This window comes from Phragmites australis, chromosome 15, assembly GCF_958298935.1.
Source record: "Phragmites australis chromosome 15, lpPhrAust1.1, whole genome shotgun sequence".
NCBI lineage: Eukaryota > Viridiplantae > Streptophyta > Magnoliopsida > Poales > Poaceae > Phragmites > Phragmites australis.
Genome location: NC_084935.1, coordinates 15,581,959 through 15,598,393, shown reverse-complemented (window position 1 = coordinate 15,598,393; position 16,435 = coordinate 15,581,959). Strand labels below are relative to the sequence as shown.

Sequence of the window (16,435 nt, the reverse complement as noted above, 5' to 3'; positions counted from 1 at the left end):
AAACCAGGGGTGGAGCGAAACGCGCTGACGAGGGAAACCTGCAGGCGAGCGGAGGCGTGATTGGACGGACGATGCATGCGGGGCGGACGAAGGGTGGGAGCAGAACAAAGGTTGACGATACATGTATTAGAGATTTTTTTAAATAGGAGAGATAATTTTACTAAAATAAAAAAATAACCCGCACAAAAATGAACACCTACAACGGTAGAACCTTTGAGTCACCAACATCTGCGTCATCTCTGTTTGTTCATTCACCGTCGTCGCCGGACACCTCCTCCAGCGACCTCCCCTTTGGCTCCGGCAGCAAGCAGGTGAATAGTATCCCCAGCACATTGGACGCGCCGAGCACCAACAGCGAAGCGCGCACGCCAATGCCAGACGGGTACCCTGTCTCGGTTGCCTCGCTGCCGTCCGCCTTCTGTGCGGCGTACATGAACCCGAACGTCCCGACGATCGCGCCGACCTTCCCCGCCGCTGCCGATATCCCATGACATGTCGTGCGCAGGTGCGCGGGGAAGATCTCCGCCGGCACGATGAAGGTGGTGCTGTTGGGCCCGAAGTTTGTGAAGAAGAAGGTGAATGTGTACATGACCACCAGCCATATCCGCCGGCTGGGGCTTGTCAGGTTGTCGTACAATGCGGCGATGAAGAGCATGAACCCCGTCATCATGGCGAAGCCGAGGAACTGGATAGCCTTCCGACCAACGACGTCGATGAAGGCGATGGTGAACCAGTAGCCTGGCAGAGTGCCGCAGAGCGCTATGATGGCTTGCGCGCGGCTGACGCGGTAGGCCTCCTCGAGTGCGCTCATGGTGCGGGCCTTGGGAATCCACTTGACGTCGCTGAAGATCTCCTCCTGTAGGATGTTTTGGGAGTAGAAGACGACGTCGAGCACGAACCAGCACGCGACGGCGCCGAGAAGGTGGAGGCCGTGGCGGCGGGCGAAGCGGCGGGAGAACACGCCGTAGTCCCTGTCCTTGGTAGTGATGCTATCCTCCTTGTCCGGCTCGCAGGTGATATCGACCTTGAGCACCTTGGACATGTCATGCGCGGCCTTCTCGGCATCGCGAGCTACCAGCGCTGTGTAGCGCGCCGTCTCCGGCATCTTCATCCGCCAGTGGTAGGTGAAGACGGCCGGGATGGCACCGACCATGAGGATGATCCGCCACACGTAGTCGGCCTGTGGTGGGGTGGATGCGGCAGGGTCTTCCTCGTACGCCGGCGCGTTGAAGCGCGCCTGGAACGTCGCCGAGGCGACCAAGGTGACAATGCAGCCGGCAAGAACGCCGAAGCCTTCCATAGCGAACACGGCGGCGACGAAGCTCCCCCTCGTCCTCTTGTTGGAGTACTCCGACATGATCGTCGCAGAGAGTGGGTAGTCCCCGCCAATACCGATGCCGAGCCAGAACCGGAAAAAGCAGAGCGTGGCCATGACGCCATCGGCCGTGTTGCCGAAGGACAGGCCCGAGAGGAAGGAGCCCATGATCATGAGCATGATGGTCTTGCCGTAGAACTTCTTCCGGCCGACCTTGTCGCCGAGCCAGCCGAAGAGGAGCTGCCCAACGATCATGCCGCAAAACGTGACGCCGTTGATCGCCGCCTCGAGCCTGGGCGGGAGCCTCCCGGGCTCCACCCGCCCCGGGACGTGGTAGTAGATGCGGCCCAGGAGCTTGGTGACCAGGGCGATGCAGAAGAGGTCGTAGGCATCGGCGAAGAAGCCCATGCCGGCGATCACCACCGCGCGGACGTGGTACCGCTGCGTCTCCGCCACGTCCAGCGCGTGCAGCACCTGCAGCTTCTCCAGCGCCATCGCCGCCGCCTCACCACACGCGGACAGAACGTACGTCCCTGGCCGGTGCAAGGCAAGAACGTGCGTATATTTTTGCTATCCCAATTAACTAGTAGGAGCCAAGTGAGCACAAGCGAATCAACCAGGGCACGAGACGGCTCATATAAGCAGGCGCGTTCTTGGCGCGATGAATGGGACAACGGCAAGATACGAAGGGCCAGGGGCGTGATAGCTGTTCCATCGGCCGCCTCTGTAACTATAACCTTGTAGTATATAAGCAAATTTTATAGGATCAAAGACTTTTACGTGATTTTATTCATATCATTTGTTTTGTGATTTAATAACTGAATTGAAAGAAGAAAGAGTGTAAATACATGTCATCACAAATAAGAACGTCTTTCATAAGACTAGTTACTACAAAATTTACTTCCTTATAGCATGCATGGCCGGCCAAGAACTTGTAACAGACAGGGACGCTGACGGCTTGTGTTGTTACGCGGATGGAGACTCCGAGGCGCCGGTTTGATGGACGCACGGCGGTGGCAGACAGGATCCGGTGCGATGCAAAGAGCTGTGGAATGTCGTTTGTGACTAGAATATCCCAAAAAGCGCGGGTGAATAAACCTTTTTGGGGTGGTGTTGGTGGCCAGCAACTACTTACGGAGATATTAGAGAAATATGAAGCAGTAATCAGCATACACATTCAGCATAATGTTATGAATTTGTGTTAACAAGTGACTAGATTTGTACACTTTCAGTTGTTAGGCAACTGGGGAGCTAGTCACCTGTGCTTAGCTGAAAGACTTGCTCATGTGCCGTGTGGAACGCGGGGATTTTATAGGGTTTCGGCAAAAGTTATACTGATTCCTATAAAATTCTTAAGAATTCTTCGTGAAGTTCATGCCTTCTAAACGGTCCTCATTGAGTGCTCCGAACTATTAGTGAAAGCTACAATTGATACAAATTCCACATCAACATCATCAATTTTACCTTTTTAGGAGAAATGAAGTGCAATTTTTTTGGGGTGGGGGGGGGGGGTATCTCCAAAACAAACAAAACCTTGATAATCACGAAGTCTAAAATTCGACCCCCATTGCACCAAGATCAATCGATAAAGTTGCCATGGCAGGATTGAAATGTTCAAAATCATTTCATTGGCAATGGAAGAGGTTAATTACAATAATTTGACCTGTTCTGGTTTTCAGTTTCGACATGTCGGTTGATCGATTGGTTTCCCAAGCCCGAATTAATAATCAGTGCAATGGTAACAGAAAGCGAACTGTTGACAAATCGTTCCAGTTCAAGGCAGCTCGATCGCATAACAAGTAGAGACTTCAGAAACATCTTGTGAAAATCAATGCATATAAGTGTCATTGCAATCGAAAGCAAAGATTGATGATCTTCTATATTGGCTTACCTTTGAGGTCATTACCAACCTGAAAATTGAGGCAAAGCATATGGTGCAGCGAGCTAGAAATTACAAGATTGTTAGGGCTGATCTGTACAAGATGCAAGTTTGTGCAACGATGCTTCATTACATATCCCAGGCTGAAGGGAAAGATTTGCTTAAAGAGATACACAAAGGGCAGTGTGGCTCGCACATCAGCACTCGGGCGCTTGTCGAAAAAGCATTCAGACAAGGGTTCTATTGGCCGAAGGCCATTTCTGATGTAGAGACATTTGTGCAAAGCTGTGTGAAATGCCAATATATCGCTAAGGGCTCAAATAGGCCCTCGTCAGCAATACAACTCATCCCACCAGTTTGTCCCTTATCTCGCTAGGGGATTGACATCGTTGGACAGTTGTCGGCTGCTCTGGGAAACCTTCGCTACTTTATAGTGGCTATTGAATACTTCTCCTAATGGGTGGAGGCAATTTTGCTGGTGAAGATAACATCAAAATATGTACAAAAATTCTTGTGGCAAAACATCATCTGTTGCTTCGGTGTTCCTCATGAAGTAAAAATTGATAATGGACACAATTTGACACCGAAGGATTTAAACAATTTTGCGAAGACATGAGAATTGAAGTATGCTTTGCTTCAGTAAACCATCCTCAGTCGAATGGAGCTATGGAAGGAACGAACGGCATCATCTTGACTAATGTGGCAAGATGCCTACAAGGTTTGTCGAAGAGAAAGTGGGTCGAAAAGTTGCCAAAGGTCCTATGGTCCATTAGAACAACAACAACTAGGCTAACGGATTTCACGCCATTTCGCTTTCGTTTTGACGAATAGGCAATGACTCCAGATGAGCCTAAAAACAACTCATTCCAAGTAACAGCTAAGATAGCTCAAGGTGAAGAGCTTGTAGCTAAAGATGCACTAGAAGAAATCAAAACGCAAGCCATTGAAACTTTGGCAAAGTACCAAGAGGAAACAAAAAATAGAGGAACAAGAACATATCTCCAAAGAAGTTCGCTCTAGGGGACTTTGTGCTCCGAAGTTTGCCCAATTCTTCGACTATAGGAAAGCTACGGAGCAAGCGGGATGGGCCTTTATTGGTAAAGAGTTTGAAGAGGCCTGGGTTATACCACTTGGCTACTCTCGAAGGAGAAGAAATTCCGCATACTTGGAATGCTGACAGCCTTCGCAAGTATTACGTGTAATCAAAGATGTTAGGAGGGACCTTCGTAGTAATAGGCAAAGCCCTTGTAATAGATTTACTTTCATGCACTTTGAGTTTCAGCATTTCAATTCGTGTACAGGTGTTGTACTCTTTTCCTCACACGGGGAGCCCCTTGTCAGTGTGTGGGGTTTTTAACGAGGTAGTCACATTTTGACTATTGTTAATTACCAATGAAGTACTCGAGCTGGGGTTCCACAAACTGAATATGCGGCAAAACTATCTAACAGAATATCTAAGCAAAACCTGAGCCTAGACTACGACGACTACTGTATATATATAGATGAGACATGATGAGGTCGATCTAGGGTTGTACAGCAGTGGAAAAATGCGTACACAACCTGGACTTCAACCCCGATACGCTTACAAGGCTGTCTAAGTTGTGGGGTTTTGTGTCAATTCTTCTTTCAAGGGTTTGGGTCTTCGCCTTATATAGGCTCTAGCACTGTCTTGAATCTTATCGTAATCGATGAGGAGTCTTACATCTTGTCGACCAGGCAAGACAGCCGAATTCAGCTTGAATACTAGTCGTACTCGAGTCGGTTAACCCTATCGAGACCTTCCTAGCATGAGTTTTCGTGATCTCCGAGTATACCGAGTCCCGTAGATTTAGATCCGTAATATCCGGAGTCGTTAAAGATACGAACAAGATATCCTGTCCATATATGATGTACCCCTTATACGTATATGGGTTAGTTAGATATTCAGCAAGAATGATGTAGGTCAACAGTTCATCACAATAAATTCTTTTTTCTTCTTTTTGATTCATACCGTTTTCCTAAAAAAAATATTAGACCATAACAAAATATAATACTCGCAAAAGTTCACTAATGTAAGTACTCTATTATGCTTACATAAAATATAATCTCCTATTTGCATTTCTTATTAGTTGGTTTCAAACCATCCATCTCCTACAGTTCCTACGTTTCTCTATTGTCTGTTTTTCACCTTAGCCATCCAGCGTCAAAAAAAAAACCCTAAATCTAAACAGTGTCTTGCAGATGTAACGGCTCAGAATCCGGCCCAGCAAGCAGAAGCGACCGGCCCACAAAGTATACAACAGCGGTAATCGTTCGGCATATATATATATATATATATATATATATATATATATATATATATATATATATATATATATTTCGCGTCAGTAGAGATAGGGAACCTAAAACCCTGCCCTCCCGATGGCGGCGGGGAACGGCGGCGGCGGCGGCTCGCGGCGCGCGCTGCCGAACGTGCTGGTGACGGGGACGCCAGGGACGGGGAAGACGACGACGTGCTCCCTCCTCGCCGACGCCGCCGGCCTCCGCCACATCAACATCGGCGACCTCGTCAACGAGAAGGGCCTACACGACGGCTGGGACGAGGACCTCCAGTGCCACGTCATCAACGAGGACCTGGTAAGCATGGGCTCCGCCCGCGCACGCCCTCCTCCCGATCCTGATCCCTCTATCCATCGTGTCGTATGCATCTTGACCATGATTTCGTCGTTTGCACTGTCGATTAGATTACTGGCGTTTTGCACTGTTAATAAAAATCAACAGTAGGGCTCTACCCTGCTGTTTTTCCGTTAAAAAAAAAGATTACTGGCGTGACCTTGGTTTGGATTGAGAACATAGCTCTGATTTCTTGTCCTTGCAGACCTAAAATTGAAATTTATTTTGCAGGAGATATGCGCGGCGCAGTGTATTCTTTCGATGGCTTCCGTTTATAATTTTTATTTTCACCTTGTAATGGGTTGCCATGTTCGGGGGCCATGCCACGGGACAGATTGCATCTTTAGCTAGAGGCCGTTAAGGAAACATGGCATGGTTGATGGCGAGTTGACCGTTCACTGAAGGTGTGAAAAAAGAAAGAAAATTCCCATTTAACAATGCCTGCTTTTTTAATGTTATGGATCAACTGGCACAATATCAATACGATTCAACACCCATTCTCTGTACTACCACAACAAAGGGATTCACACGTTGATTGATGCATGTACTGGATTGATAGGTTGGTAGTTTGACATATCATAGGCTGACCCAGGTGGCAAGGTCTCTTACAGCATTGAACATTTGATCCATATGGTTAGGCTTGTTTAAGGACAACTGATTGCACTTGGCGCCAGGCAAGCACGGTCGCACAAGAACAACAAATTGCCATATATGCCAGCCTGAATTATTTTAGGGATTAAGATGATTAGTTTTGGTGTTTTTCGTTCTAGTCTTTTCTATCCTCCATCCCATCACAAAATATATGAGAAGTAATTGTCTCGGTCACCTAACAGCTTCAGTCATGCGCAGTTAATGTTTAAGCTGAACTTTATTAAAAAAAACTTGTTATGACTATTCTAGCGATGCTATTTCAATTTTATCTAACCAAATATATAAAAAAATAGTAATCAACGCTTGAGTAGTGCAAAGTCAAAATAATAGTTATTTCTTAAGTGAGGTATAACTACCTACAAAGGGATTAACTAATGAACTTACAGCAAATTGTTTTGTTTTTCGATGATGGTCGTTGTAGACCTAGGATGTCTGTCCATGCCTCGACTAATGCCAGTGTTGAGGAAGAAGAATTAATCCACTAGTGAAATGTTCCACACAAAATTGCCCCATTCTCCTTGTGGATGGTGCTCTTCTGTTGGACTAAATTTTCTTCCTTGAGATTAGCATCAGCTTGCTTTATGGACCTACACCCTAGGTCTATAATAATCATCACCCGAGACTGGAGTGATCTGTTGTAAGTTTTCTGGATAATTCCATCGAAAGTTGGTTATAATCTATAGCTAGTAACTATCACACAACAAAAATAATTAGTCGGCTTAGTTCTACATATTACCCACTACCCTAGATATGATCTAGTTATAGGTGTTTAATAATATCAAATACTTCTATTGAAAATTCTAACAATACAATCTTCATTTTACATAACTATGCATTTTAAAAGTTGTTACTAGTTTAAGTTTGTATAGTGAAAGTCAAAGGTGAATGTTAACCAATGAATTTGCAACAAAGTGCTCTATTATTTGATGATGATTGTTGTAGACCTGGGATGTCTGTCCATGGCTCAATTGATGCTAGTGTTGAGGAAGAAGACACAATCAAATAGTTCAACATTTCCACATAAAACTTTTTTTGTGACTAGCATCACTTTGCTTTGTGGACCTACATCCTAGCTCTACAACAATCATCACCTGAGATTGGAGTCATCTATTGTGAGTTCTCTAGATAATTTCATCTATAGGTAGTTGTAATCTATAGCTAGTAACTATTATGTGAGATGGATGATTAGCTTACTTGTTCTTCAAAATTACCACACTACAGTAGATAGTAAATAGTTATAAATGTGTAATATTATTAGAGTACTTTATTGAAAGTTCCAACAATACCATCTTCATTTGCATAACTAAATTAAGTTTGAACACTAATAGTCAAAAGTGATAGTTATGAATTGGATTAACTTACGAATTTGCAGCAAAGCGCTTTTTTCATCGATGATGGTCGTTGTAGACCTAGGATGTCTTTCCATAGCCCGACTAACGCCAGTGTTGAGGAAGGATATAAAATCAGTATTCCTTGCTGATGGTGCTCTTTTGTTGAACTGAATTTTCTTCCTTGAGACTAGCATCGGTTTAGTTTGTGGACCTACAGCCTAGCTCTACAGCTAGCAATCATCACCTGCGAATGGAACACTTTGCTGTATGTTCTTGATGATTCCATCTATAGGTAGTTCTAATGTGTGGTACTGCTTTTAACACAGCTCATTCGTCTACTTTGTTATATACATTGCATGCTGCTATGGGTACAAATCATAGTTCATATGTTGCTCTAGATATATTTCTTTATATATTCATGTGTGCTTCTTGTGCGGTTGTCGTTTATTGCCACATTACGGTTAGGGATGTCAGATGGTATGATTATGGAGATGCTTTCATGTGCCACATTATCATTATGATGATGTTTATGTTATGTGCCATATTGCTGCATATTTTGCACACTGTTTAGTTGCGTACTGGTATATGCATCAAATGCTTGCACTGTAATTTATCAAGTTAATGGAGTATTATATTGCATTGAATTGCTTTTGTTAATGGGTTGGTGTCTTGTCCAAAGTATTTTTCAGTGTAAGCTCCCGTGAACTACAATTGAAACATTTCGAAGATATTTTGGAAGAAAATATATGGTGTTTGTCGTGTTCTGTAGCATACATAATTTTGTAAACTCTTTCTGTATTGAGAAAGTAAAAATACAAATGAAGCAAAATATTGAACATTAATAGTTCTGTTACGTCTGCTGAATCTCTTTTGTCTGCTGAATCTCTTTTCTTGCTTATCCGTTTACAAAGATTTGGATCATGAAACTTGACCTAAACATAGAATAAGTCAAATATTATGTCTGTTTCTTTTCTGAAAGTTTTACAGAATAGTCTTCTTGATGTACAGTTTACCCCCTTTCTGTGGTAGTGTTCGCAGCATTACAAAATAAGCTAGCTTAGTAACTCGTGCAACGATTTAGATATATCGATTTTTTTTCAATTACCCCTACCCTTCTCTGGTAAAGTAGATACCTTCGATATTCGTGGCGTTTGGCTTGATTGATTGTATGTAAACAACCAGGTTTTTGTTTGGTGTCTGCATTTGTGGATCCAGTTATTTTAAACAGGCAAACTTCATTGGTGCCTGCGTACTGGTCCCCACATCCCTATTTGCGAGTTGATGAAGTTCACTGAGAGACTGTCACTATATCTTATTTCTGCTCCTGGAGAGAATTGCACTTAATGGTTGCTATACTTGTGATTGCAGGTCTGTGACGAGCTTGAGGACATGATGGAAGATGGTGGTATACTAGTAGATTATCATGGATGTGATTTCTTTCCGGAACGTTGGTTTGACCTAGTAGTTGTGCTCCAGACTGACAACTCAATTCTGCATGATCGCTTGACGACCAGGTAATCAAAAGTGGATTCTCACAATAAACCATCCTTTCAGACAGTATACGCCATGCATACTATTTCTGTTATATTTTGTTCGCAGAGGTTATATGGGTGCCAAGCTTACGAACAACATAGAGTGTGAGATCTTCCAAGTGCTCCTGGAGGAGGCAATGGAGAGCTACAAAGAGGACATAGTGATGCCCTTGCGAAGCGACAATGTGGAGGATATTAGTAGAAACGTGGGTACTTTGACAGAGTGGATAAACAACTGGAGACCATCCCAATGATAGTTGACCTGTTAAACTTGTAGGGTGTCATGTGGGGATATTGCCGACTCCCCGAAAAAATTGTTCTTATTTCCTTAGATTGTATGCTCTGTGTATTGATTTAGATTATATGTGGTCGAGATGTGACTTCTTTAGAAAAGTGTATGGGCGTCCTCGATCTTGGTAATACGATTTTGTTTGTGAGAAGGTTTGTATGGTGGGGGCATGGTGAGTTTGAAATCTGCTTTTAAGTAATACTATTGTTGCACGTAGCATACCAGAAGGCGTAGTTGTAGGAGCAAATTCCTCGAAAAAGCATATACTTGACCGAAGTACTGAACCATCGCAAAACTACAGATTTGACAAAATTTTAATTGTAAACTACATACTTTTTTTTCCCGAATGAATTGTAAACTATATACTTTGCGATATATTTTGCTAAAGTTGTCGTTCTCTCTCCTGAAACTTTTTTAATACATTTTTAATCCATAGTTTTGCAGTAGTTTGTTGTTTTGTAAAATCCACTCCTTTAATTTCTTTTAGTTGCCTAAAATGTTCATGGGTTATCTAATAGAATATTCAAAAGCCAAATGCTGAACCCATTCCGAATTTCCGATAGATGCACACGTGAAAAAGAGAGGCTTTACAGTCTTGACAGACTATTGCAGTAGAAAAGTATCTAACAGCAGAGACAGAGATCAAGATAGTAAGAAGCATGAAACTCTTGTATTTATTGATCATAGTGTTTGTATATTTATACATGGTGAAAAGACATGATAAAAGGACATGTCTATCTCTTCTCAATAGACACAACTCTTGGTAATTGATCACATGATTATATTAAAAGTGTATATTTATAACACTCCTCTTGATCAATTATCTTGAATATAAATTTCTTGTTAGAACTCCTCCAAAAATCCTGTTGAAAAAATATAAGGAGAAAATAATATATTGATATGCCATTAAAATTCCTTTAAAACTCAATGAACAAATATAAGGAGAAAAAAATATTGCATATATTAGTTATTGGCTTATTGTAAGCTCATATGAGAAATCTAAATAGAAAAAACTAATTTTGGTGAGTTTAGAGAACAATAATTATAATCTATGGGTTATATTAAAACCTTCGAAACCTCTTGATATAATAGGAGGAATACTAGTGATATGCTGTTAAAACTCCTTTAAAACCCAATGAAAAAATAAGAAGAAAATGGTACAGCATATATTGATTATTGTCCTTTTGTAAACTCATATGAGAAAACCTTTAAAAGAAAAAACCCATAAATGAGTTTAGAGAACAATAGATATGTCTTTGATACCTCTTTTAAAAACCTCGAAAGGAAAGATAAGGGATATGACATATGATCTCGTGTAGATATTATCTCATTAAAACCTTATATAATAAACCGTATAGGAAAACTCATAAAGGAAAAGAGTGCAATATATGAACAGGTTATTTTTTAGGATAACCCCCCCCCCCCTGAACTTTGAAAATCTCGCAATCGTCGCATACCAATTCCGTGAACACATTTTTGAAATGTAGAAGTTGGTAAGGACTTAGTGAATAAATTAGCGAGATTATGACATGACTTAGTTTGCAAGATTTCTATCTTCCCATTATGAGGATAGAACAATTTAGGAGCAGTATATTTGGTTATACTACTCTTTATGTAACCTGTTTGCATTTGAGCAAATGCGTGTAGAATTATCTTTATAGATAACTATTGATGATTTAATGGAATCAATACCATACAATAGTTGTATGTAGTTTATCATTCTGCAAGATCATACACATATGTGTGATGTGTCAGAATGATAGGTGGAAGTAGCCTCTGAAATCTGTTTTGATGCCTCCAATGAGAAGGCTATATCACCATAAAATCATTCTATAATCTGGCGTTATGGGGACCTGTTATATAGCCAGTGCCTGGATATCCACTATAGTCATATCTTAATTTTCTGATAGAAAAATCTAGATCTTTGGTGCCATAAAGATATCTTTGGATATCATCTTTGACTCCCACCTAATTATGTTGTTGGAGTTGCGCTATTTAAGCTGACAAGTTATCTGCAAATGCAATATCAGATCTATTGCGATTTGCAAGATACATGAGCGCTTTGATGGCGCTAAGATATAGAACTTTAGGTTCAATATTTTTTTATTGTCAACCCAATGTATGAATGGATCTTGATTCATATTTAGGGATTGAATGACCCTAAGTATTTTGATGGATATGATTGTCCAATATCATTTGGATATTTGTAGGTTGATGGATAAATATTTCTGAAGGAATATGCTCAAGTTGTAGACTTAAGCAAAATTTAGTTTTAACCAAATCATTCATCTCAATTTCCGTCATAAGATGATACATACTTTGTCATGTGTGGTTTGGATATGATACAAAATCCAATTGAGATTTCATTATGAACACATATGCAATCGTTGGAGTAGCCCTTCTGTGGAAGGAACTCATTTAGTCAGTTATACAACAATTAACTTAATTGTTTGAAGTCATGGAGTGACTTTAAGTTGTATACAATATATATTGTGATTTGTATTTAGATTCATAATGCGAAGTCCATTATGGACCTATATGTCCGAATCTATCCAATTCATTTTATTCTGCCAATAATATTGAATATGAGAACATAATTTTTACACATACCATGGGGTATGTAATATCGTAATGATGTCGGGCCTCTGCGTGAACCCTTGTGCTACTAGTCTCGCTATTTCACGACCTTATGGAATAAAAATCCATTTTGCTTCCGTAGGGAAGATATTGGAGGTGTAGATATTACTTCTGTGAATACCTCTCTTTTTGTAAGTGAGAGCAATTCTACCGCAATTGCTTTCTTCTGTTTGGTCCAGTTCGAGTGCTTTAGGCACCCTGCCATGGTCATGGACTTTGGCCTGGATCCAATTGAAGATCTTTTGCAATTTTCGAGGAGAAACATTTGTTGATAATTTGCAGTCTTTGGTATTGATTGATTCTGTTGAATCAATATAGTTTGTGAAAATATTATCCCATTTAACTCCATGTATTTCCTAAAATAATGGAGTTAGGGTGTTCCCATGACCTAACGCCTGAATTTATGTACACATTTGTGCTGGACATTTTGGATGTTGAACATCCATAGGCTTTTGGATAGTGAATATCCATAAGGTGTCAATCAACTTGATGTTAATTTGTATTTACTGTCGTGGAGGAGAGATTCCTCTGTTTCTGCAGTAGCTTGCAAAAAGTGTTATCCTTTTGTGACCGTACTTCTTCCCCTCTTATTTTGATTTGGGAGTTGAGTAGTTTTGTTTGGTACCTCCACTCTTTCCGGCACATTTTTAGCAGGAATGTAGGATTTGGTGACACCTTTGTGATGAGTAAACACATCTGGTAGATTATTTGCAATACGTTGTAAATACAAAATATTTTGAATAAGGATTCAGATCTCAAGTACGTGGATATGAGGACTGAATATAAATGTGTGTGACATTCTCTTATGATTTATGGCATTCTTTGTGGTAGAAATCTCCCCCTAATGCCGGGAATTATCCTCAAAATTTTATGAGCATATAGGCAATGAATATGCCCCATGTGAGGGACTAAAGATATTATATGATTGCCAGATAATTATACCTTATATGGATCCTCAATGCCATTTGATGTATGCTGTACGGTGGTAATATCGGTATGTGTATAACGTAACCAATTTGCAGATGAAAAATACTTGGTTGGGGCTAAATTTCTACATACTAACTACAACGGAGGGAGCCGTATTACTGCAGTTGGATGAATGTGGATTAATGATGCGGTGTGTAAAGCCGCATGTCACCAACAAGATGTTGGTAAATTACAATTATATGGTTGGTCATGCAAATGAATTGATTCTCTTGATGAGATATTCAGCTAAACCATTATGAATATGCACACATGATATTTAATACAGTAGTTCCCAAAAACCATACAATAATTGAATGCACGTTAAGAAACGGTATTATCCATGTAAATGGATTTGATCCTGCGTCCAAGATTATTTGCTTTAATTTTGATAATTTGAGCAATTAGTTTGGCATAAGTGTGATGCCTTATGTATAAAGGACACATATGGGACTATTTTGTAGATGCATCAATCAGCACTATATAGTACCTAGATGGTCCATAAAATTACTGAAATAGAGCCACATGTATGTTCTTGAATGCATTCAAGAAATTGGGTAGCGCATTGTGAATTTTAAGGTAAGAAGGCTTTAAAATTAATATTCCCCATGACACATGTGGTGTACACTAATATGAAAATTTTGAGAATATTATGACCAATAGAATTGTTAATAATTTTTCTCATCATCTTTAAGGTAGAGTGACCAAGGCAATAATGCCAAAGTCTTGATTTGATCAAGATAGAAAAATTATTTTGTACGCAATATATGGTACGGGTTGAATCGAGATACTATAGAGCATCAACGATTATGACTTATGTACCCATAGAGAGAGTAATTATGGCATAACTAGAGCCAACAATCACTACATCGTGTCCAGCGATTGTCAAAATATTTTCTTGTCTCTTGGTAAAAGTTTGAAAGTATTTTGGTTTCCCTAAGTATAGAATTTGTGGTGTAACTATCCACATGTCACATTTCCTCCATCAGATTGACTCCCGTAGAATTTTATATATAAAATTGAAAAATTTGATATGAAATTCTTATCAGATATATAGAATACATATAAACTTTATTGTAGTATTATAGTGCTGATACAATATTGTATTAAAATATTTAATGGGACGTATATAACATAGTATCTAAGAATTTGAGAGACTAGATAAGGTCTCCAAACATATCATGCGAAGCAAATTCGACGAACATGTTTTCTGTGCTCATGGTATCTTCTGGTTGCAGAAGAGTCTGGTTGTTACTTGATTCTTGTAGAACTTATTGTAAACAACTAGCCTCCTTGGTGGAGTCAGTTTGAAGATTGAAGTGTGCTTCAAATCTTTGTTCTTGAGTAGGTCGGATATGTCTCACAGATTGTAATTACAGATCAACTTAATGTCTCAAGGTGTAGCATTTTTATTTGCGACAAACATTAGATTTGTCAAGTTTGAAAATACCTTGACCCTGATCCGGTGTATATGGCTTCAACTTTTTGTTGCGTTTGCATTTACCATTGAAGTTCATTGGAGGTGTTTTAATGGAGCCATCGAACTTATTGCTATTCTGAACATTATGATGTATTTCAGGTAAAGGAACAACGTCTATAGGGTGTTAATGATGATTCCTTAGAAGGAGTTCATCATACTTTTTGACCTAAAGTAATACATATATTGAGTCAGAATAAACTTGGTATTTTCTTGCACGATATTGTTGCTGTAAGATCCTGTCTGCGGGAAGTAAAGTAGATAAAGTTTTCTCTATCTTTCCCGTATTTGTAGGTTCTTTTTCGTTAAATGCAATTTTGAGCAGATTTTATGAAAAACATGATTATAATTTCCGACGAACTTAAAGTCTTGGAGTCGGACATGTGTTCATTCATGACTTGCATCGGGTAGAATGACTGCCTTTTGCTGTTCATATCTGCTTTTAAGAGCTAGCCACAAAGTGCTCAATTTTTTTTTATCAGATACTCAAATTTAAGATCCAGATGGATATGATGCCTTATATATAATGCACCATATTTAACATGATCTTGTAGCGATGGTTCTCCCTCTTAGGGAGGTAGTAGTGCCGCTATTATTCCGCGGGACACAAGACTAATCTTGATGTCTATTGTCCATATTGGATAATTGTGACCGTGAAGCATGAGTTCATCAAACTCTTGGTCGGTCATTATATCCTATATGGATGTGATCATAGATTTGATTAATTTATTATAGGTAAATTAAAAATCATCATAGTAATATTGTAATAATAATGCAAAAGTGGTAAAGTCAAGTTGAGACTTGAATTATATAGTGTAGACCTCAAATTATGTAGCTAACACATTGAAGATAATCATCAAATATGGTGTAGATCTTGCAGTAGTAGGAGGCATAATCTAACATTTGTCAGTAGATGCCTATGTTCTTATTACCTTGTATTACGCAAATCTTGTGTAACACTTTAAAATTAATCACCAAAATGGTGTAGACCTTTATTTAATTCATATTCAAATTGGGTATGCATGTTGAGGATAGTCACTATGTGCTAAACATAGTGTAGATCCCATAGTAGTACTTAGGTACTATCTTGTGTATAGCCAATATGAGATATGAATTAAGGTAATCATCTGAAAAAGTGTAGACATTTGTTCCAAATTTGACATTAGGTACGCACTTTAAGGATAGTCACCATGCGTTAGACATAGTGTAGATCTCGTAGTAGTATTAGAGTACTACCTAATGTATGGCCAATATCCAAAGGTTTGGAACATTGTGTTATATCAAGTGGAAGAGGTAATCACTTATTTTGTATTAATAATGCAAGAAAATAAATATTAATTGCAAAATTATAAACTTAATTGCATGTTATAGGGATTGTATGAAGCAAACGCATTGAACATGACACAAATTCTAGAAAAATAGGGTTTGGAATGCATATTTACATGATGTAAATATAATACAGTGCAATACATTTAACACCAGAGGGTTTAAATATCAAAATACAATGCACAATATATTTTATGACGCAATTTCACAAAAATATGGGACCTTTTCTGTAAAATAGCAATTGGCCTCTTGATTGCCGACCGAATGGGCCAAAGCAATCTGGGCTGAGGCCCATCAGGCCTTTCGAACCATTCGGCCCATTCGGGCTCCCTCTTCCCCGCACACGTATAAGAGAGGAGGAAGCCACCGACGGTTAACCCTAA

The 16,435-nt window shown here is 40.0% G+C and overlaps 2 protein-coding genes across 2 annotated transcripts; one reads left to right on the top strand and one right to left on the bottom strand.

Annotated features, from left to right (window-relative positions):
* Positions 1-247: 247 nt before the first annotated feature.
* Positions 248-1,810, bottom strand: LOC133892962 (probable inorganic phosphate transporter 1-4). The gene has a single exon (XM_062333948.1). The coding sequence runs from the start codon at positions 1,808-1,810 to the stop codon at positions 248-250; it is 1,563 nt and encodes a 520-aa protein (XP_062189932.1).
* A 3,754-nt stretch (positions 1,811-5,564) lies between these two features.
* Positions 5,565-9,800, top strand: LOC133892789 (adenylate kinase isoenzyme 6 homolog). The gene is made up of 3 exons (XM_062333738.1): positions 5,565-5,810; positions 9,197-9,342; positions 9,428-9,800. Exons 1-3 carry the CDS (start codon positions 5,595-5,597, stop codon positions 9,612-9,614), a joined length of 549 nt encoding a protein of 182 aa, XP_062189722.1. The 5' UTR covers positions 5,565-5,594; the 3' UTR covers positions 9,615-9,800.
* The last annotated feature ends 6,635 nt before the right edge of the window (positions 9,801-16,435 follow it).